Raw genomic sequence first — 22545 nt, forward strand, 5'->3', positions numbered from 1 at the left:
AATATATGTTCACTAGGATCTCAGGCCCCATCTATGTTTACTGTAAATATATGTTCACTAGGATCTCAGGCCCCATCTATGTTTACTGTAAATAATATATGTTCACTAGGATCTCAGGCCCCATCTATGCTTACTGTAAATATATGTTCACTTGACGATACATACACACTTTAATTAGGCCATTCCAAAACTTCAAATTTGTTTATTTTTAGCCATTTTCATGTAGACTTGATTGTGTGTTTTGGATCATTGTCTTGCTGAATGACCCAGCTATACTTCAGCTTCAGCTCACAGACGGATGGCCTGACATTCTCCTGTAGAATTCTCTGATACAGAGCAGAATTCATGGTTCCTTCTATTAAGGCAAGTCATCCAGGTCCTGAGGCAGCAAAGCCTCCCCAAACCATCACACTACCACCACCATGCTTGACTGTTGTTATGAGGTTCTTACTGTGGAATGCAGTGTTTGGTTTTCTCCAGACATAATGGGACCCATTTCATCCAAAAAGTTGACTCAAGTTTGCCAAAAAAAGCACCTGGATGATCATCAAGACTCTTGGAAGAATATTCAATAGACAGATTAGTTAAAGTCTAACATTTTGGACGACAGGTAACCAAGTGTGTTAGGCTTCATGACTTATTCCACATTTTGTTGTATGACAGAAAATTAACTATTTCTGTTTTTAATTTAAGACATTTGCTAAAATGTCTAAGAACATGTTTTCTCTTTGTCATTATGGGGTTTTGTGTGTTGATGTGCAATAAGTCAAGGGGTATGAATTCTTTCTGAAGGCACTATATATAGTCTTGTAATTACACTTATATTGTTATGCAAAGACAATGTAAATGTTGGGCTCTCTCTCATTATGGGGTACGTACCAGTTGGATAGGTACATATGCTTTGTTATAGGATTTAGTGAATCTTCTAGATGGACTGTCTGTCAGCCTTCTAGATGGACTGTCTGTGAGCCTTCTAGATGGACTGTCTGTGAGCCTTCTAGATGGACTGTCTGTCAGCCTTCTAGATGGACTGACTGTCAGCCTTCTAGATGGACTGTCTGTGAGCCTTCTAGATGGACTGTCTGTCAGCCTTCTAGATGGACTGTCTGTCAGCCTTCTAGATGGACTGTCTGTCAGCCTTCTAGATGGACTGTCTGTCAGCCTTCTAGATGGACTGTCTGTCAGCCTTCTAGATGGACTGTCTGTCAGCCTTCTAGATGGACTGTCTGTAAACCTTATAGATGGACTGTCTGTAAACCTTATAGATGGACTGTCTGTCAGCCTTCTAGATGGACTGTCTGGAAACCTTCTAGATGGACTGTCTGTCAGCCTTCTAGATGGACTGTCTGTCAGCCTTCTAGATGGACTGTCTGTCAGCCTTCTAGATGGACTGACTGTCAGCCTTCTAGATGGACTGACTGTCAGCCTTCTAGATGGACTGTCTGTCAGCCTTCTAGATGGACTGTCTGTCAGCCTTCTAGATGGGCTGTCTGTCAGCCTTCTAGATGGACTGTCTGTCAACCTTCTAGATGGACTGTCTGTCAGCCTTCTAGATGGACTGTCTGTCAGCCTTCTAGATGGACTGTCTGTCAGCCTTCTAGATGGACTGTCTGTAAACCTGATAATGTAAACCTCATCTATAGGATCTTCTCTCCAAAGGTGTTTTAACATTCTGTAGGCTATACATGTTCCCTATGTACACCTGTAATGGACAATCAATACAATTCTGCTGCTCACTCATGATTAATTCAAAGGGCTTTATTGTGGGGTGGCAGGTAGCCTAGTGGTTAGACTCTAACCACTAGGCTACCTGCCACCCCACAATAACCGTTAGAGCGTTGGGCCAGTAACTAAAAGGTTGCTAGATCGAATCCCCGAGCTGACAAGGTAAAAATCTCTTGTTTTGCCCCTGAACAAGGCAGTTAACCCACTGTTCCTAGGCCTTCATTGTAAATAAGGATTTGTTAGTTAAATAAAAAATTGGCAAAACATATGTTAACATTGCCAGAGCAAGTGAAATAGATAATAAGTGAAATGAACAGTAAACATTACACTCACAAAAGTTCCAAAGGAATAGAGACATTTCAAATGTCATATTATGTCTAGATACAGTGTTGTAACGATGTGCAAATAGTTAAACTGCAAAAGGGAAAATAAATAAATATAAATATGGGTTGTATGTACAGTGGTGTTTGTTCTTCACTGGTTGCCCTTTTCTTGTGGCAACAGGTCACAAATATTGCTGCTGTGGTATTTCACCCAGTTGACATGGGTGTTTCATTATCTATTCTATAAATTATGTCTAAACAGTGAGCAATTCACCAATTTCCTTTCAAGAGGTTGTGAAAATAAATGTACATTGTAAATGTATCTTTAAGAGGGTTGCAGGTAACCTAGTGGTTGGGCCAATAACTGAAAGATTGCTGGTTCAAATCCCCGAGCTGACTAGGTGTAAAATCTCTCTGTGCCCTTGAGCAAGGTACTAATTGCTCGTGTAAATTGCTCTGCATAGGAGTGTCTGCTAAATAAGTGGTTCCAGGGGGTACTTGGCCTATCCATAGGGGGGGCTTGATGAGACCATAGCCCTCTGGTAAAATGCATATGAGGGGAAAGCAAAATTCAGTTGGTGGTACATTAACTGAAAACGGTTGGGAACCACTGTGCTAAATTACCTAAATTTAAACTCTTGGTGCTATATTCCCCACCTTCTATTGAACGCGGAACCATTATTGTCCAATGACATGACTAGAACGGTCATGGCTAGAAGGGATCCAGCTTTTGTAAAAAAAATAAATAAATAATGTCAGATTTGGACTTTTCGAATTATCGTAACAGGATAATTAGGTTAATGTTATGAAAATGGTTTAGAGTTAGCTTAAATTCAACAAAAAAAATATATACTTTTGACAAAAACTTGATCCCTTTGACCGACGAGAACATTCTTGGAGGGATCGCTACGTTTAGGTTAGAAGGAATTGGCTCAGAGCTCCTGCCACTCTTCAGCATCATCTTGTTGTGAAAACGAACTGACATCAAAACATTGGCAACATTTTTTTTTTTATAGCTAACAATATCCATTTTATTTAGCTACCTTGTCAGCTTTAGATATTATCTCAATCGGAACGCAGAATTGAATACGAATTGTATATCAAGACGTCATTCTTCAATTGTATTCAATGGAAGAGCGGAATGGCCACCACGGCGAGAATGAACCGGAGACCGGGGAAAACGAAGACGCGGCGGAGCCTCCACCGAAGCAGTCGCGTTCAAGGAGTGACGAGTCGAATAATTTTGGATTAGACAGTAACAACATGGAGACAACTACGGCCGGGGGAAGTGCCACCGATGAACGACGCACGTCCACGTCCAACTATTCGTCAAGGCAAAGGATTGACTCCCTGAGAAAGATCAGGCCACGTACGTTGAACAGTAACTTTTACTTATCTTGCTAATGTTGGCTAACGGCAGCATAAGAGAGAACTGCAAATAACTGCCTTCTCTGTGGTCATGTCCAGTTCTACAATGTGAACTAGCTGTTGACTTGGCTGTTTTTCAGCAGCAGGCAGACAAGATGGCGTCTCAGTACACACTGCCTTAGGGGAGGACCGTGTATACACAGCGGTCTACTGTTATTGTCATATTTATTAGCATTGTATTGATGAAGAAGACCGTTCAACAAGCTTTGGTGTCACGATTGCCCGACATTTTAAGAAACAGTTGACATTTTAATATATATTGTAGTGTTATTTGATGCCAACCCTTACAGATGTGTTGGGATTGCGCAGTAACCAGCGCTGTCATTGTCAATGATAACTCATTGTGTACTGTAGTGTGTTGTTGACATTTGCTTTGCTGTTCACCCTCCCTCCTAATCACTTCCAGACCTGTCGCTATGCAGCAACTCTATTTGTATGTACTGTTGCTGACATTTTTATGAACAAATATTTGTTTCCTCGTCTCTTTCTGTTTGGTCTCTGTGTCTATACAGCCTTCCCCTGGTTTGGGATGGACATCGGTGGCACCCTGGTGAAGCTGGTCTATTTTGAGCCCAAAGATATCACAGCCGAGGAGGAGCAGGAGGAGGTAGAGAACCTAAAGAGCATCCGGCGCTACCTGACCTCCAACATAGCCTACGGTAAGAATCAAATCACATTTTATTGGTCACACACACACATGGTTAGCAGATGTTATTGCTAGTGTAGCATAATGCTTGTGCTTCTAGTTCACGACAGTGCAGTAATATCTAACACGTAATCTAACAATTCCCCAACAAATCTAAAGTGGTGAATGAGAATATGTATATATATATAAGTATATAGATGAGCGATGGCTGAGCAGCATAGGCAAGGTGCAGTATTTGGTATAAAATACAGTACATACATGTGATATGAGTAATGTAAGATATGTGAACATTATTTAAAGTGGCATTATTTAAAGTGGCGTTGTTTAAAGTGACTAATGATCCATTTGTTAAAGTGTCCAGTGATTGGGTCTCAATGTAGGCAGCAGCGTCTCTGAGTTAGTGATTGCTGTTTAGCAGTCTGATGGCCTTGAGATAGAAGCTGTTTTTCGATCTCTCGACTTGTGCTTCTAGTTCCGACAGTGCAGCAATATCTAACAATTCCACAACTACCTAATACACACAAGTCTAAGTAAAGGGATGGAATAACAATTTATAAATATATGGATGGGCAATGACTGACTGGTGTAACAGTATAACTTTACGTCGTCCCCTCGCCCCGACACGGGCGCGAACCAGGGACCCTCTGCACACATCAACAACTGACACCCACGAAGCGTCGTTACCCATCGCTCCACAAAAGCCGCGGCCCTTGCAGAGCAAGGGGCAACACTACTTCTAGGTTTCAGAGCAAGTGACGTAACTGATTGAAACGCTAGTAGCGCTTACCCGCTAACTAGCTAGCCATTTCACATCCGTTACACTCACCCCCCTTTCAACCTCCTCCTTTTCCGCAGCAACCAGTGATCCGGGTCACGGCACCAATGTAACAGTATAACTTTACGTCGTCCCCTCGCCCCGACACGGGCGCGAACCAGGGACCCTCTGCACACATCAGCAACTGACACCCACGAAGCGTCGTTACCCATCGCTCCACAAAAGCCGCGGCCCTTGCAGAGCAAGGGGCAACACTACTTCTAGGTTTCAGAGCAAGTGACGTAACTGATTGAAACGCTAGTAGCGCGTACCCGCTAACTAGCTAGCCATTTCACATCCGTTACACTGGCATAAGCAAGATGCAATATATGGTATAAGAGTATACAGTATATCCATATTGGATGGGTAATGCAAGATATATGAACATTATTAAAGTGACTAGTGATCCATTTCTTAAAGTGGCCAATGATTTCAAGACTGTATGTAGGCAACATCCTCTCTGTGTTTGTGATAGCTGTTTTAACAGTCTGATGGCCTTGAGATAGAAGCTATTTTTCAGTCTCCTGGTCCCAGCTTACCTATGGTAAGACCTCACATGGCCCAGACTATAGACCTAACACAGCCTATGGTAAGACCTCACCTGGCCCAGACTATAGACCTAATACAGCCTATGGTAAGACCTCACCTGGCCCAGACTATAGACCTAATACAGCCTATGGTAAGACCTCACCTGGCCCAGACTATAGACCTAACACAGCCTATGGTAAGAACTCACCTGGCCCAGACTATAGACCTATTGCAGCCTATGGTAAGACCTCACCTGCCATGTCATTTTCAATTGTATTGATTGTCCATTACAGGTGTTCACAGGGAACATGTATAGCCTACAGAATGTTAAAACACCTCTGGAAAGAAGATCCTATAGATGAGGTTTACATTATCAGGTTGACAGACAGTCCATCTAGAAGGCTGACAGACAGTCCATCTAGAAGGCTGACAGACAGTCCATCTAGAAGGCTGACAGACAGTCCATCTAGAAGGCTGACAGACAGTCCATCTAGAAGGCTGACAGTCAGACCATCTAGAAGGCTGACAGACAGTCCATCTAGAAGGCTGACAGACAGTCCATCTAGAAGGCTGACAGACAGTCCATCTAGAAGGCTGACAGACAGTCCATCTAGAAGGCTGACAGACAGTCCATCTAGAAGGCTGACAGACAGTCCATCTAGAAGGCTGACAGACAGTCCATCTAGAAGGCTGACAGACAGTCCATCTAGAAGGCTGACAGACAGTCCATCTAGAAGGCTGACAGACAGTCCATCTAGAAGGCTGACAGACAGTCCATCTAGAAGGCTGACAGACAGTCCATCTAGAAGGCTGACAGTCAGTCCATCTAGAAGGCTGACAGTCAGTCCATCTAGAAGGCTGACAGTCAGTCCATCTAGAAGGCTGACAGTCAGTCCATCTAGAAGGCTGACAGACAGTCCATCTAGAAGGCTGACAGACAGTCCATCTAGAAGGCTGACAGACAGTCCATCTAGAAGGCTGACAGACAGTCCATCTAGAAGGCTGACAGTCAGACCATCTAGAAGGCTGACAGACAGTCCATCTAGAAGGCTGACAGACAGTCCATCTAGAAGGCTGACAGACAGTCCATCTAGAAGGCTGACAGACAGTCCATCTAGAAGGCTGACAGACAGTCCATCTAGAAGGCTGACAGACAGTCCATCTAGAAGGCTGACAGACAGTCCATCTAGAAGGCTGACAGACAGTCCATCTAGAAGGCTGACAGACAGTCCATCTAGAAGGCTGACAGTCAGTCCATCTAGAAGGCTGACAGTCAGTCCATCTAGAAGGCTGACAGACAGTCCATCTAGAAGGCTGACAGACAGTCCATCTAGAAGGCTGACAGACAGTCCATCTAGAAGGCTGACAGTCAGGCCATCTAGAAGGCTGACAGACAGTCCACCTAGAAGGCTGACAGACAGTCCACCTAGAAGGCTGACAGACAGTCCATCTAGAAGGCTGACAGACAGCCCATCTAGAAGATTCACTAAATCCTATAACAAAGCATATGTACCTATCCAACTGGTACGTACCCCATAATGAGAGAGAGCCCAACATTTACATTGTCTTTGCATAACAATATAAGTGTAATTACAAGACTATATATAGTGCCTTCAGGAACTATTCATACCCCTTTACTTATTCCACATCAACACACAAAACCCCATAATGACAAAGAGAAAACATGTTCTTAGACATTTTAGCAAATTTCTTAAATTAAATACAGAAATAGCTAATTTACTAAATAGCTAATTTACTGATCAAATATGGTGTTGTTATTAAAGTCAGACACAACATCAGAAGAGCTAACGTTAGCTAGCTAACGTTACAACATCAGACAGCGTTACAACATCAGACAGCTAACGTTAGACAACATCAGACAGCTAACGTTAGACAACATCAGACAGCTAACGTTAGCTAGCTAACGTTACAACATCAGACAGCTAACGTTAGCTAGCTAACGTTACAACATCAGACAGCTAACGTTAGTAACCTAACCAATTCACTATAGTATTAACTGGTAAACTACTCCTTGCCATTCCTCAAGTTATAACGCGTTAGTTGCTTACTGGACCCTGGCAATCTGTGTGAAATGTTAACTAGCTAACGAACTAACCACTATCTGTTAAGTAATGTTTTCCCTCTACAGAATGTGGTTAATTTTCAGAATGAGAGAATTAGGTGAAAATGAGGTGTTACTTGTTAAACAAGTGGATTCAGGGATCAAGTGTAGCTGGAGTTGGGCCTGGCTTAAACTGGGCCTGGCTTAATTAAACTGGGCCTGGCTTAATTAAACTGGGCCTGGCTTAAACTGGGCCTGGCTTAATTAAACTGGGCCTGGCTTAATTAAACTGGGCCTGGCTTAATTAAACTGGGCCTGGCTTAAACTGGGCCTGGCTTAATTAAACTGGGCCTGGCTTAAACTGGGCCTGGCTTAATTAAACTGGGCCTGGCTTAATTAAACTGGGCCTGGCTTAATTAAACTGGGCCTGGCTTAAACTGGGCCTGGCTTAATTAAACTGGGCCTGGCTTAATTAAACTGGGCCTGGCTTAATTAAACTGGGCCTGGCTTAAGATGGATGCCACTATGGAGGTGAAAGGAACACCACACACTTTCCTTCTTCCTCACTGCTGCTGGCACATTGTAGAACAGATGTCCACAGGCAGGAAGTGTAGTGTAGCCCAAAGACATTGTTTTGTTGTGTTGAACTTGAAAGTAATGTGTGTGTGTGTGTGTGTGTGTGTGTGTGTGTGTGTGTGTGTGTGTGTGTGTGTGTGTGTGTGTGTGTGTGTGTGTGTGTGTGTGTGTGTGTGTGTGTGTGTGAGAGAGTGCGGGGGTTATACTTTTGTTTTTACTCAGTGAATTATTTTTTTGCACTCATGTAGCCTTGTGCACTTGATCAATGTCTACTATAGTAGCCACTATAATAGAGCAATAGAGCAACAATAGAATGCCTGTTTGTTTCATTCTATTTCTACTTTAAGATGTTTTCTCCCACAGTGCAATATTTAGATGTGTGTGTGGTCACAAGCGTTCGATTATAAAGGCTGTCGTGGAACCAGGCTCTGAGGGGTGGCCAGTCCTCTTCTGGCTGTGCCGGGTGGAGATTATAAGAGTACATGGCCATTAAGGCCAGATCATTCTTCAAGATGTTCAAACGTTCATAGATAACCAGCAGGGTCAAAAATCATAATCACAAAATGCTGTCTGTCAAGTAGTACTGGTAACCAGTGTTGTCACATTCTCTAGTGGCCCTGCACTGTATTCCATTACCTGGGTAAGAGCTGATGTTCTATGTAAGGCTGGAACAATACCTGCAGAGTTCTACACTAACTCTTTCCCTTGGTGGCACTGGCACATGATTTGGTCGCACCTATTTGGTCGCACCTAAGTTAATCAATAATGCCTGTGTCCCATAATGCACCTGCATTCCATACAGAAGCAGGCTAATAATGACTAGCCATCTTTTTTTTAATTAGCTGCCCTTGTGTTCTTACGCTGATTTGGATAGATTTACTGTAAAAGCAAAGAAAAGAGACTGTTAAATCTGTATTTATTGCTGATTTCAAAGTGACGTATGTTCTTTTCTGAAAAGTCCTCTAGCGGGCAGAATAACTTCTTCTTCTTTTTCTTCTTCCCTCCCCATAGAACATCCAATTTTGTTAATTTTCTAAGTCCACAACAGTGCTTAAACCACATCAGGGTACCATTTGAGAAATGTAGATCATTTTAGGGTAGTACCCTTTAATAATTCCGGCCCAGCCAGACTGTGTTTGGGTAGCAGCTTTCTAATGCACTTGGGATGGAGGATTCAAAACAAAATGGCCACTGAATTCATGCAAATAATCCTGATTCTGCCCTTTAGGCATAGGCTACTTTTTTTTAGGGGGGGGAGGGGGTTGTACTAATCAATATGGATTTTTTTTTTTTTTTTTTTTAAGTCATATCCATTCGAAAATGTATTTAAAATTTGTTTTTTTTTAAGAAATCCTCAGGTATCTTCACACAATACCCCATAATGACAGTGAAAACAGGTTTTTAGAAATTTGTGCAAAATGTATTAAAAAATAAAAAACAATACCTTATTTTCGTAAGTATTCAGACCCTTTGCTATGAGACTGAAATGTAATCAATTTTAGAATAAGGCTGTGAAGTAGCCAAATGTGGGAAAAAGTCAAGGGGTCTGAATACTTTCGGGAGGCTCTATATACAGCTCAGAAAGTATTCATACCCCTTGACTTTTCCACATTTTGTTGTTACAGCCTAAATTCAAAATGGATTAAAAAAATGTTTATCTACACACAATATCCCATAATGACTTAAGTGAAAATGTGTTTTTAAAAATGATTGAACTGTCATTTGAACTGTCATTTGAACATAATCAACCTAATTAAAAAAACTGTGACCTATTATCAAATCTTATAGGTGGCAACATTATAACTTTGATTTAAGTGTTAAAGGACTATCCACAGGTTTGTAGTAGAGCGTAACGATAAGATGAACCGTAACTCTCCAGAAGACATAGATGTTCCATGTATAGTACTTAGACTGGGGATGAGTGTTCACTGACGACAAGGTGGTGCTGAGTGAGAGGCTGCCATGGATGGAATGAAGCCACCCTAAAGAACAAGACATATAGCTAGCCTGCTAGTAAGGGCAATGCATATAGCTAGCCTGCTAGTAAGGGCAATGCATATAGCTAGCCTGCTAGTAAGGGCAATGCATATAGCTAGCCTGCTAGTAAGGGCAATGCATATAGCTAGCCTGCTAGTAAGGGCAATGCATATAGCTAGCCTGCTAGTTAGCGCAAGGCATATAGCTAGCCTGCTAGTTAGCGCAAGGCATATAGCTAGCCTGCTAGTTAGCGCAAGGCATATAGCTAGCCTGCTAGTTAGCGCAATGCATATAGCTAGCCTGCTAGTTAGCGCAAGGCATATAGCTAGCCTGCTAGTTAGCGCAAGGCATATAGCTAGCCTGCTAGTTAGCGCAAGGCATATAGCTAGCCTGCTAGTTAGCGCAATGCATATAGCTAGCCTGCTAGTTAGCGCAAGGAATATATCTAGCCTACTAGTTAGCGTAAGGGCAATGTATATATCTTGCCTGCTAGTTAGCGTAAGGGCAATGCATATATCTTGCCTGCTAGTTAGCGTAAGGGCAATGCATATAGCTAGCCTGCTAGTAAGGGCAATGCATATAGCTAGCCTGCTAGTTAGCGCAAGGCATATACCTAGCCTGCTAGTAAGGGCAATGCATATAGCTAGCCTGCTAGTTAGCGCAAGGCATATAGCTAGCCTGCTAGTTAGCGTAAGGGCAATGTATATATCTTGCCTGCTAGTTAGCGTAAGGGCAATGCATATATCTTGCCTGCTAGTTAGCGTAAGGGCAATGCATATAGCTAGCCTGCTAGTAAGGGCAATGCATATAGCTAGCCTGCTAGTTAGCGCAAGGCATATAGCTAGCCTGCTAGTAAGGGCAATGCATATAGCTAGCCTGCTAGTTAGCGTAAGGGCAATGCATATATCTTGCCTGCTAGTTAGCGTAAGGGCAATGCATATATCTTGCCTGCTAGTTAGCGTAAGGGCAATGCATATATCTTGCCTGCTAGTTAGCGTAAGGGCAATGCATATAGCTAGCCTGCTAGTTAGCGTAAGGGCAATGCATATAGCTAGCCTGCTAGTAAGGGCAATGCATGTAGCTAGCCTGCTAGTTAGCGCAAGGGCAATGCATATAGCTAGCCTGCTAGTTAGCACAAGGGCAAGGCATATATCTAGCCTGCTAGTTAGCGTAAGGGCAATGCATATAGCTAGCCTGCTAGTAAGGGCAATGCATATAGCTAGCCTGCTAGTTAGCGCAAGGCATATAGCTAGCCTGCTAGTTAGCGCAATGCATATAGCTAGCCTGCTAGTTAGCGCAAGGGCAAGGCATATAGCTAGCCTGCTAGTAAGGGCAAGGAATATAGCTAGCCTGCTAGTTAGCGCAAGGGCAATGCATATAGCTAGCCTGCTAGTAAGGGCAATGCATATAGCTAGCCTGCTAGTAAGGGCAAGGCGTGTAGCTAGCCTGCTAGTTAGCGCAAGGGTAAGGCATGTAGCTAGCTTGCTAGTTAGCACAAGGGCCAGGCATATAGCTATCTTGCTAGTTAACTTATTGTCTTTGAGAAGTTTGTTTACTTATGCACTACTAACTAGCTAGCTAGCTAATGCAGTAAAGCTATATTTACCATTTCATTTCTATATGACGCAAACCTCAACGAAAATCCAAAATCCTGGCAAGGTGGAGCTTAGGGTTAGGGTTAATGAAAGTTGCTGCACGGATATCGAGAAGGATGCAACTGCAGACCGCAATTCGTGGGCGTTCCTGCATGTGGGCATTCCCAGGACCCCCCAGTAGAAGTAGTTAGATCCTGCAGATGCTGGAATGCCCAGATGCAGGAATGCCCTGAATTGTGGTCTGCAGTTGCACCCTTCTCGATATCCGTGCAGCAACATTAATTAACCCTAAGCTCAATGGATCTGTATCTGGGGGGGGGGGGGGGGGGTGTATCTGAGGGGAGGGGGGGTGTATCTGATGGGGGGGTAAAAGAAATGCACAATATGGACTAAGAAAAGTAATCCTTCTGACGGTGAATCTGTGGAGCTAGGTAAGACTGGGATCAGAGATGTTCACCTGGAGATGAAGGACCTGACGATATGCGGACGCACAGGAAACCTCCACTTCATCCGTTTCCCCACCCAGGATCTGCCGGCCTTCCTACAGATGGCGCGCAACAAGCACTTCTCCAGCCTCCACACCACCCTCTGTGCCACCGGAGGGGGTGCCTACAAGTTTGAGTTCGACTTCCGCCAGGTGGGTTCAGTAAAGGGAAAAGATTTTAGCGGGAAAGAGAGCGATCATCCCTCTAGTGACTGTAATGTTTGCAGGTTAGCATTTCTCGCCTCAGAGTGGTCGCTAGCAGGCACAGCCACAAAGTCCTAGTATGTTTTTAACCCTCAAATGAACCCTGACCTTAAACACACTGCTAATCCTAATGACTAACCTTTAAATTAAGACCATAAAAGCAACAGCAACCAAAAAAATGTATAGTCATTTTTTTTTACAAATTAGCCAATTTTGGTCTTTGGCATTTTGCAGCTGGCCTATCTGAAGGGAAACGCTCAGTACTGCAACCAGTACTAGATTGATCACTAATGGCAACCTGCGTAATGTTGTGTGATGAATTGTCCCGTCTCTTCCAGAAGCCTATTAATACATTGAGAAGCTTGGCGGGGGAGGGGGGGATTTTTTGTTGTAAGACACCACATGATCAGAAAGGTTAATAATTTTCTTCCTGATGTTAATTGATTTTAAGTGAATATATGCACTGAGTGTACAAAACATTAGGAACACCTGCTCTTTCCATGACATAGACTGACCAGGTGAATCCAGGTGAAAGCTATGATCCCTTATTGATGTCACCTGTTAAATCCACTTCAATCAGTGTAGATGAAGGGGAGGAGACGGGTGGTTAAAGAAGGCTTTTTAAGCCTTGAGACAATTGAGACATGGATTGTGTCTGTGTGCCATTCAGAGGGTGAATGGACAAGACAAAATATTAAAGTGTCTTTTGAACAGGGTTTGGTAGTAGGTGCCAGGAACCGGTTTGTGTAAAGAACTGCCACTCTGCTGGGTTTTTCACGCTCAACAGTTTCCCGTGTTTATCAAGGATGGTCCACCACCCAAAAGACATCCTGCCAACTTGACACAACTGTGGGAAGAATTGGCATCAACATGGGCCAGCATCCCTGTGGAACGTTTTCAACACCTTGTAGAGTCCATGTCCTGACGAATTGAGGCTGTTCTGAGGGCAAAATGGGGAGGTGCAACTCAATATGAGGAAGGTGTTCCTAATGTTTGGTATAGTCAGTAAATGTATTAGGCAATTCTTTACAATATTTTTTGAATGCTATTATATGATGAATTGAGGAAAATAACCTCCTGTCCTCAGATGGCTGACCTCCTGACCTCCTCTTCTCTCCTCAGATGGCTGACCTCCTGTCCTCTTCTCTCCTCAGATGGCTGACCTCCTGTCCTCTCTTCTCCTCAGATGGCTGACCTCCTGTCCTCTCTTCTCCTCAGATGGCTGACCTCCTGTCCTCTTCTTCTCCTCAGATGGCTGACCTCCTGTCCTCTTCTTCTCCTCAGATGGCTGACCTCCTGTCCTCTTCTTCTCCTCAGATGGCTGACCTCCTGTCCTCTTCTTCTCCTCAGATGGCTGCCCTCCTGACCTCCTCTTCTCTCCTCAGATGGCTGCCCTCCTGACCTCCTCTTCTCTCCTCAGATGGCTGACCTCCTGTCCTCTTCTCTCCTCAGATGGCTGACCTCCTGTCCTCTTCTCTCCTCAGATGGCTGACCTCCTGTTCTCTCCTCAGATGGCTGACCTCCTGTCCTCTTCTTCTCCGCAGATGGCTGACCTCCTGTCCTCTTCTCTCCTCAGATGGCTGACCTCCTGTCGTATTCTCTCCTCAGATGGCTGACCTCCTGTCCTCTTCTTCTCCTCAGATGGCTGACCTGCTGTCGTATTCTCTCCTCAGATGGCTGACCTCCTGTCCTCTTCTTCTCCTCAGATGGCTGTCCTCCTGTCGTATTCTCTCCTCAGATGGCTGACCTCCTGTCCTCTTCTCTCCTCAGATGGCTGACCTCCTGTCCTCTTCTCTCCTCAGATGGCTGACCTCCTGTCCTCTTCTTCTCCTCAGATGGCTGACCTCCTGTCCTCTTCTTCTCCTCAGATGGCTGACCTCCTGACCTCCTCTTCTCTCCTCAGATGGCTGACCTCCTGTCCTCTTCTCTCCTCAGATGGCTGACCTCCTGTCCTCTTCTTCTCCTCAGATGGCTGACCTCCTGTCCTCTTCTCTCCTCAGATGGCTGACCTCCTGACCTCTTCTCTCCTCAGATGGCTGACCTCCTGTCCTCTTCTCTCCTCAGATGGCTGACCTCCTGTCCTCTTCTTCTCCTCAGATGGCTGACCTCCTGTCCTCTTCTTCTCCTCAGATGGCTGACCTCCTGTCCTCTTCTTCTCCTCAGATGGCTGACCTCCTGTCCTCTTCTCTCCTCAGATGGCTGACCTCCTGTCCTCTTCTTCTCCTCAGATGGCTGACCTCCTGTCCTCTTCTTCTCCTCAGATGGCTGACCTCCTGTCCTCTTCTCTCCTCAGATGGCTGCCCTCCTGTTCTCTCCTCAGATGGCTGACCTCCTGTCCTCTTCTTCTCCTCAGATGGCTGACCTCCTGTCCTCTTCTTCTCCTCAGATGGCTGACCTCCTGTCCTCTTCTTCTCCTCAGATGGCTGACCTCCTGTCCTCTTCTTCTCCTCAGATGGCTGACCTCCTGTCCTCTTCTTCTCCTCAGATGGCTGACCTCCTGTCCTCTTCTCTCCTCAGATGGCTGACCTCCTCTTCTCTCCTCAGATGGCTGACCTCCTCTTCTCTCCTCAGATGGCTGACCTCCTCTTCTCTCCTCAGATGGCTGACCTCCTGTCCTCTTCTCTCCTCAGATGGCTGACCTCCTGTCCTCTTCTCTCCTCAGATGGCTGACCTCCTGACCTCCTCTTCTCTCCTCAGATGGCTGACCTCCTGACCTCCTCTTCTCTCCTCAGATGGCTGACCTCCTGACCTCCTCTTCTCTCCTCAGATGGCTGACCTCCTGACCTCCTCTTCTCTCCTCAGATGGCTGACCTCCTGACCTCCTCTTCTCTCCTCAGATGGCTGACCTCCTGACCTCCTCTTCTCTCCTCAGATGGCTGACCTCCTCTTCTCTCCTCAGATGGCTGACCTCCTCTTCTCTCCTCAGATGGCTGACCTCCTGTCCTCTTCTTCTCCTCAGATGGCTGACCTCCTGTCCTCTTCTTCTCCTCAGATGGCTGACCTCCTGTCCTATTCTCTCCTCAGATGGCTGACCTCCTGTCCTCTTCTCTCCTCAGATGGCTGACCTCCTGTCCTCTTCTCTCCTCAGATGGCTGACCTCCTGTCCTCTCTTCTTCTCCTCAGATATCTGACCTCCTGTCCTCTCTTCTTCTCCTCAGATGGCTGACCTCCTGTCCTCTTCTTCTCCTCAGATGGCTGACCTCCTGTCCTCTTCTTCTCCTCAGATGGCTGACCTCCTGTCCTCTTCTCTCCTCAGATGGCTGACCTCCTGTCCTCTTCTCTCCTCAGATGGCTGACCTCCTGTCCTCTTCTTCTCCTCAGATGGCTGACCTCCTGTCCTCTTCTCTCCTCAGATGGCTGACCTCCTGTCCTCTTCTCTCCTCAGATGGCTGACCTCCTGTCCTCTTCTCTCCTCAGATGGCTGACCTCCTGTCCTCTTCTCTCCTCAGATGGCTGACCTCCTGTCCTCTTCTTCTCCGCAGATGGCTGACCTCCTGTCCTCTTCTCTCCGCAGATGGCTGACCTCCTGTCCTCTTCTTCTCCTCAGATGGCTGACCTCCTGTCCTCTTCTCTCCTCAGATGGCTGACCTCCTGTCCTCTTCTCTCCTCAGATGGCTGACCTCCTGTCCTCTTCTCTCCTCAGATGGCTGACCTCCTGTCCTCTTCTCTCCTCAGATGGCTGACCTCCTGTCCTCTTCTCTCCTCAGATGGCTGACCTCCTGTCCTCTTCTTCTCCTCAGATGGCTGACCTCCTGTCCTCTTCTCTCCTCAGATGGCTGACCTCCTGTCCTCTTCTCTCCTCAGATGGCTGACCTCCTGTCCTCTTCTCTCCTCAGATGGCTGACCTCCTGTCCTCTTCTCTCCTCAGATGGCTGACCTCCTGTCCTCTTCTTCTCCGCAGATGGCTGACCTCCTGTCCTCTTCTCTCCGCAGATGGCTGACCTCCTGTCCTCTTCTTCTCCTCAGATGGCTGACCTCCTGTCCTCTTCTTCTCCTCAGATGGCTGACCTCCTGTCCTCTTCTCTCCTCAGATGGCTGACCTCCTGTCCTCTTCTTCTCCTCAGATGGCTGACCTCCTGTCCTCTTCTCTCCTCAGATAGCTGACCTCCTGACCTCTTCTCTCCTCAGATGGCTGACCTCCTGTCCTCTTCTCTCCTCAGATGGCTGACCTCCTGTCCTCTTCTTCTCCTCAGATGGCTGACCTCCTGTCCTCTTCTTCTCCTCAGATGGCTGACCTCCTGTCCTCTTCTTCTCCTCAGATGGCTGACCTCCTGTCCTCTTCTTCTCCTCAGATGGCTGACCTCCTGTCCTCTTCTCTCCTCAGATGGCTGACCTCCTGTCCTCTTCTTCTCCTCAGATGGCTGACCTCCTGTCCTCTTCTTCTCCTCAGATGGCTGACCTCCTGTCCTCTTCTCTCCTCAGATGGCTGCCCTCCTGTTCTCTCCTCAGATGGCTGACCTCCTGTCCTCTTCTCTCCTCAGATGGCTGACCTCCTGTCCTCTTCTCTCCTCAGATGGCTGACCTCCTGTCCTCTTCTCTCCTCAGATGGCTGACCTCCTGTCCTCTTCTTCTCCTCAGATGGCTGACCTCCTGTCCTCTTCTTCTCCTCAGATGGCTGACCTCCTGTCCTCTTCTTCTCCTCAGATGGCTGACCTCCTGTCCTCTTCTCTCCTCAGATGGCTGACCTCCTGTCCTCTTCTTCTCCTCAGATGGCTGACCTCCTGTCCTCTTCTCTCCTCAGATGGCTGACCTCCTGTCCTCTTCTCTCCTCAGATGGCTGACCTCCTGTCCTCTTCTTCTCCTCAGATGGCTGACCTCCTGTCCTCTTCTTCTCCTCAGATGGCTGACCTCCTGTCCTCTTCTCTCCTCAGATGGCTGACCTCCTGTCCTCTTCTCTCCTCAGATGGCTGACCTCCTGTCCTCTTCTTCTCCTCAGATGGCTGACCTCCTGTCCTCTTCTTCTCCGCAGATGGCTGACCTCCTGTCCTCTTCTTCTCCGCAGATGGCTGACCTCCTGTCCTCTTCTTCTCCTCAGATGGCTGACCTCCTGTCCTCTTCTTCTCCTCAGATGGCTGACCTCCTGTCCTCTTCTTCTCCTCAGATGGCTGACCTCCTGTCCTCTTCTCTCCTCAGATGGCTGACCTCCTGTCCTCTTCTTCTCCTCAGATGGCTGACCTCCTGTCCTCTTCTTCTCCTCAGATGGCTGACCTCCTGTCCTCTTCTTCTCCTCAGATGGCTGACTTCCTGTCCTCTTCTCTCCTCAGATGGCTGACCTCCTGTCGTCTTCTCTCTTCAGATGGCTGACCTCCTGTCCTCTTCTTCTCCTCAGATGGCTGACCTCCTGTCCTCTTCTCTCCTCAGATGGCTGACCTCCTGACCTCTCTTCTCTCCTCAGATGGCTGACCTCCTGACCTCTCTTCTTCTCCTCAGATGGCTGACCTCCTGTCCTCTCTTCTCAGATATCTGACCTCCTGTCCTCTCTTCTCCTCAGATGGCTGATCTCCAGCTGCTGAAGCTAGATGAGCTGGACTGTCTGATACGGGGCGTCCTCTACATAGACTCAGTGGTGTCCAATCCTTCAGAGTGTTACTACTATGAGAACCCTACAGACCCTGAACACTGTGTCCAGAAACCCTTCACACTGGAGAACCCCTACCCTCTGCTGCTGGTCAACATCGGCTCTGGCGTCAGCATCCTGGCCGTCTACTCCAAGAACAACTACAAACGAGTAACTGGAACCAGGTAATGTTAGCATACGGTCACTTTGTGGTCAAGCCTTTTGGCCACTGTCACCTGTGTCTATTAACCACATTCAAACCGAAAAGACTTACATTTGGATTCTATTTCTATTTCTTGCTGTGATTTAATTTCCTTTTTTACTTCACTGGATTTATAACATGTAGCCGAGGTGATAAAAGAGAAGCACTTCCTTTCAGAAATGTTTTTCTCTACATGTTGAAATGGGGCCAAGTTGTACCTTGAACCTGTGAAATGGTTTAGCGTTTTGAACTGAGTTTGTTCTGTATTAGCCTGACTTATATTAGCCTGACTTATATTAGCCTGACTTATATTAGCCTGACTTATATTAGCCTGACTTGAATTAGCCTATAGGTCGTTGCCAATAAAACGTTACAATAAGGAGCACAGCGTTCGATTTGGCTGCTGGGGGGCAGATGGCTGCCTAGGCATTGGTTTATAATGGCGCCTTGGCATTGGTTTATAATGGCGCCAGAGGGGGGGATGGCTGCCGTTTTAAGGCCTCCTAACCAACTGTGCTTCTTCGAATAGTATGTAACTTATTTTGTACCTAATGTTGCTGCTGCCGTCTTCTATGACCGAAAAGAGCTTCTGGATATCAGATCAGCAATTACTCATCTCGAACTGGACAAAGATGTTTTCTTTAATGAGTCTGACGTGAAGGATATACTGCTTCTCCGAGACCAGGCCCAAATCCCCGTCATTCGTGTGAAGATAAGACGTGGGAAATAAACTGGATGATCGTTCGAGACTATCCTACTGACGGGACATTAAAAACTGTATCTTATGTTTCACCGAGTCGTAGCTGAACGACGACGTGGATAATATTAATTTGGCTGTGTTTTCTGTGGATCGACAGAACCGGTACGTCTGGTAAGACAAGGGGTGGTGGTCGGTCTGTATCTATTTGTCAATAAAAGCTGGTTTGCGATGTCTAATATTAAGGAAGTCTCGAGGTATTACTCGCCTGAGGTAGAGTACCTCATGATAAGCTGTAGACCACACTATCTACCTAGAGAGTTTTATCTATTTACCACCACAAACCGATGATGGTACTAACTTAACTTCATATGGGTACCTGGGACAGTAGCGTCCCACCTGGCCAACATCCAGTGAAATTGCAGAGCGCGAAATTCAAAAATACTCAATTCAAATATTTAACATTCTTGAAAATATATGTGTTATACATCAAAATAAAGCTTAACTTCTTGTTAATCCAGCCGCCGTGTCAGATTTCAAAAAGGCTTTACGGCGAAAGCAAACCATGCGATTATCTGAGGACAGCGCTCAGCACACAAAACATTACGAACAGTTACCAGCCAAGTAGATTAGTCACGAAAGTCAGAAATAGCAATAAAATGAATCACTTACCTTTGATGATCTTCGTATGGTTGCACTCACAAGACTCCATGTTACACAAATGTTTGTTTTGTTCGACAAAGTCCCTCTTTATATCCAAAAACATCCATTTTGTTCGCGCGTTTTGTTCAGTAATCGAATGGCTCAAATGCGGTCACAAGAGGCAGGAGAAAATTCCAAATAGTATCTGTAAAGTTCGTAGAAACATGTCAAATGATGTTTATAATCAATCCTCAGGTTGTTTTTAGCCTAAATAATCAATATTATTTCAACCGGACAAAAGCTTTGTCAATATAAAAGGAAAACAAGAAAGGCGTGCTCTCGGTCACGTGCAGTAACCAGCTCTGAGGACATCCCAGGGTCCACTCACTCAATGTTGTCATTCTCCCTCATTTTTCAGAATAAAAGCCTGAAACAATGTCTAAAGACTGTTCACAACTAGTGGAAGCCATAGGGAACGGGATCTGGGTCCGATCCCTTTAAATGGTGAATAGGCTTTCATTGGAAAAACAGCCATTTCAAAGTAATGGCACTTCCTGGATGGATTTTCCTCAGGTTTTTGCCTGCCATTTTCAGTTCTGTTATACTCACAGACATTATTTTAACAGTTTTAGAAACGTTGGTGTGTTTTCTATCCAATCTACAAATTATATGCATATCCTAGCTTCTGGGCCTGAGTAGCAGGCAGTTTACTTTGGGCGCGCTTTTCATCCGGAGGTGAAAATAGTGCCCCCTACCCTAGTGAAGTTAAATCCATTTTACCTTATTTCTACCAGCATGGCACATGTGCAACCAAAGGAGAAAAAAACTCTAGACCACCTTTACTCCACACAGAGACGTGCACAAAGCTCTCCCTCGCCCTCCATTTGGCAAATCTGACCATAATTCTATCCTCCTGATTCCTGCTTACAAGCAAAAACTAAAGCAGGAAGTACCAGTGGCTCGCTCAGTACGGAAGTGTTCAGATGACACGGATGCTATGCTACAGGACTGTTTTGCTAGCACAGACTGGACTATGTTCCAGGATTCATCCAATGGCATTGAGGATTATACCACCTCAGTCACCGGCTTCAACAGTAAGTGCATCGACAACGACGTCCCCACAGTGACTGTACGTACATATCCCAACCAGAAGCCATGTATTACAGGCAACATCCGCATCGAGCTAAAGGCTAGAGCTGCTTTCAAGGAGCGGAACACTAATCCGGACGCTTATAAGAAATCCCTCTATGCTCTCAGACAAACCATCAAACAGGCAAAGCGTCATTACAGGACTAAGATTGAATCCTACTACACCGGCTCTGACGCTCGTCGGATGTCGCAGGGCTTGTAAACTATTATGGACTACAAAGGGAAACCCAGACGCAAGCCTACCAGATGAGCTAAATGCCTTTTGTACTCGCTTTGAGGCAAGCAACACTGAACCATGCATGAGAGCAGCAGCTGTTCTTGACGACTGTGTGATCACGCTCTCCGTAGCCGATGTGAGCAAGACCTTTAACACAGGTAAACATTCATTAGAGTCAATCACCACCTTCCGGAGACACCTGAAACCCCACCTCTTTAAGGAATACCTAGGATAGGATAAAGTAATCCTTCTAACCCCCCCCCCCCCCCCCCCCCCTTAAAAGATTTAGATGCACTATTGTAAAGTGGTTGTTCCACTGGATATCATAAGGTGAATGCACCAATTTGTAAGTTGCTCTGGATAAGAGCGTCTGCTAAATGACTTAAATGTAAAAATTAGGCCACGAGGCCAGACGGATTTACCAGGACATGTACTCAGAGCATGCGCAGACCAACTGGCAAGTGTCTTCACTGACATTTTCAACTTCTCCCTGACCGAGTCAGTAATACCTGTTTCAAGCAGACCACCATAGTCCCTGTGCCCAGAAAAGCGAAGGTAACCTAACTAAATGACCACCGCCCCATAGCACTCACGTCGGTAGCCATGAAGTGCTTTGAAAGGCTCACATCAACACCATCATCCCAGGAATCCAAGATCAACTCCAATTCGCATATCGCCTCAACAGATCCACAAATGGCATAATGATGGCGTAATCACACTCCACACTGCCCTTTCCCATCTGGACAAAAGGAACACCTTTGTGAGAATGCTATTCATTGACTACAGCTCAGCGTTCAACACCATAGTGCCCTCAAAGCTCATCATTAAGCTAAGGACCCTGGGATTAAACACCTCCCTCTGCAACTGGATCCTGGACTTCCTGACGGGCTGCCCCCAGGTGGTAAGGGTAGGCAACAACACATCCTGCCTGTACTCCCCCCCCCCCCCCCCTGCATGGCCAAGCACGACTCCCAACACCATCATTAAGTTTGCTGACGACACAACAGTGGTAGGCCTGATCACCGACAACGATGAGACGGCCTATAGGAAGGAGGCCCGGAGACCTGGCAGTGTGGTGCCAGGACAACAACCTCTCCCTCAACGTGAGGATGACAAATGAGCTGATCGTGGACTACAGGAAACGGAGGGCCGAACACGCCCCCATTTACATCGACGGGGCTGTAGTGGAACGGGTCGAGAGTTTCAAGTTCCTTGGTGTCCACATCACCAACCAACTATCATGGTCCAAGCACACCAAGACAGTCGTGAAGAGGGCACGACAACACCTTTTCCCCCTCAGGAGACTGAACAGATTTGTCATGGGTCTCCAGATACTCAAAGTTCTACAGCCGCACCATCGAGAGCATCCTGACCGGTTGCATCACCGTCTGGCATTGCATCACCGGTATGGTAACGCATACGGCCCAATACAACACTGGGGCCAAGCTTCCTGCCACCCAGGACCTACACTACCATTCAAAAGTTTGGGGTCACTTAGATATTACCTTGTTTTTGAAAGAAAAGCTACTTTTTTTGTCCATTTAAAGTACATCGAATTGATCAGAAATTGCCAAGAAACTGAAGATCTGGTACAACGCTGTGTACTACTCCCTTCACAGAACAGCGCAAACTTGCTCTAACCAGAATAGAAAGAGGAGTGGGAGGCCCCGGTGCACAACTGAGCAAGAGGACAAGTGCATTAGAGTGTCTAGTTTGAGA

At 46.0% G+C, this 22545-nt stretch overlaps 1 protein-coding gene across 10 annotated transcripts in view; it reads left to right on the forward strand.

The window, feature by feature from the left end:
• Positions 1-2764: 2764 nt before the first annotated feature.
• Positions 2765-22545, forward strand: part of LOC120038939 (pantothenate kinase 3-like) — a 31761-nt gene continuing 11980 nt past the window's right edge. For all 10 annotated transcript variants that reach the window (XR_005475245.1, XR_005475248.1, XR_005475247.1 and 7 more), the window contains exons 1-4: positions 2765-3417; positions 3989-4135; positions 12106-12311; positions 17854-18104. Coding sequence is in view for 1 of the 10 variants with exons in the window: in XM_038984480.1 (XP_038840408.1) it covers positions 3177-3417; positions 3989-4135; positions 12106-12311; positions 17854-18104 (845 nt within the window). In the remaining 9 variants the exon portion in view is untranslated. The remainder of the gene's footprint in view (positions 3418-3988; positions 4136-12105; positions 12312-17853; positions 18105-22545) is intronic.

Source organism: Salvelinus namaycush, unplaced genomic scaffold (assembly GCF_016432855.1).
Source record: "Salvelinus namaycush isolate Seneca unplaced genomic scaffold, SaNama_1.0 Scaffold244, whole genome shotgun sequence".
NCBI classification, from domain to species: domain Eukaryota; kingdom Metazoa; phylum Chordata; class Actinopteri; order Salmoniformes; family Salmonidae; genus Salvelinus; species Salvelinus namaycush.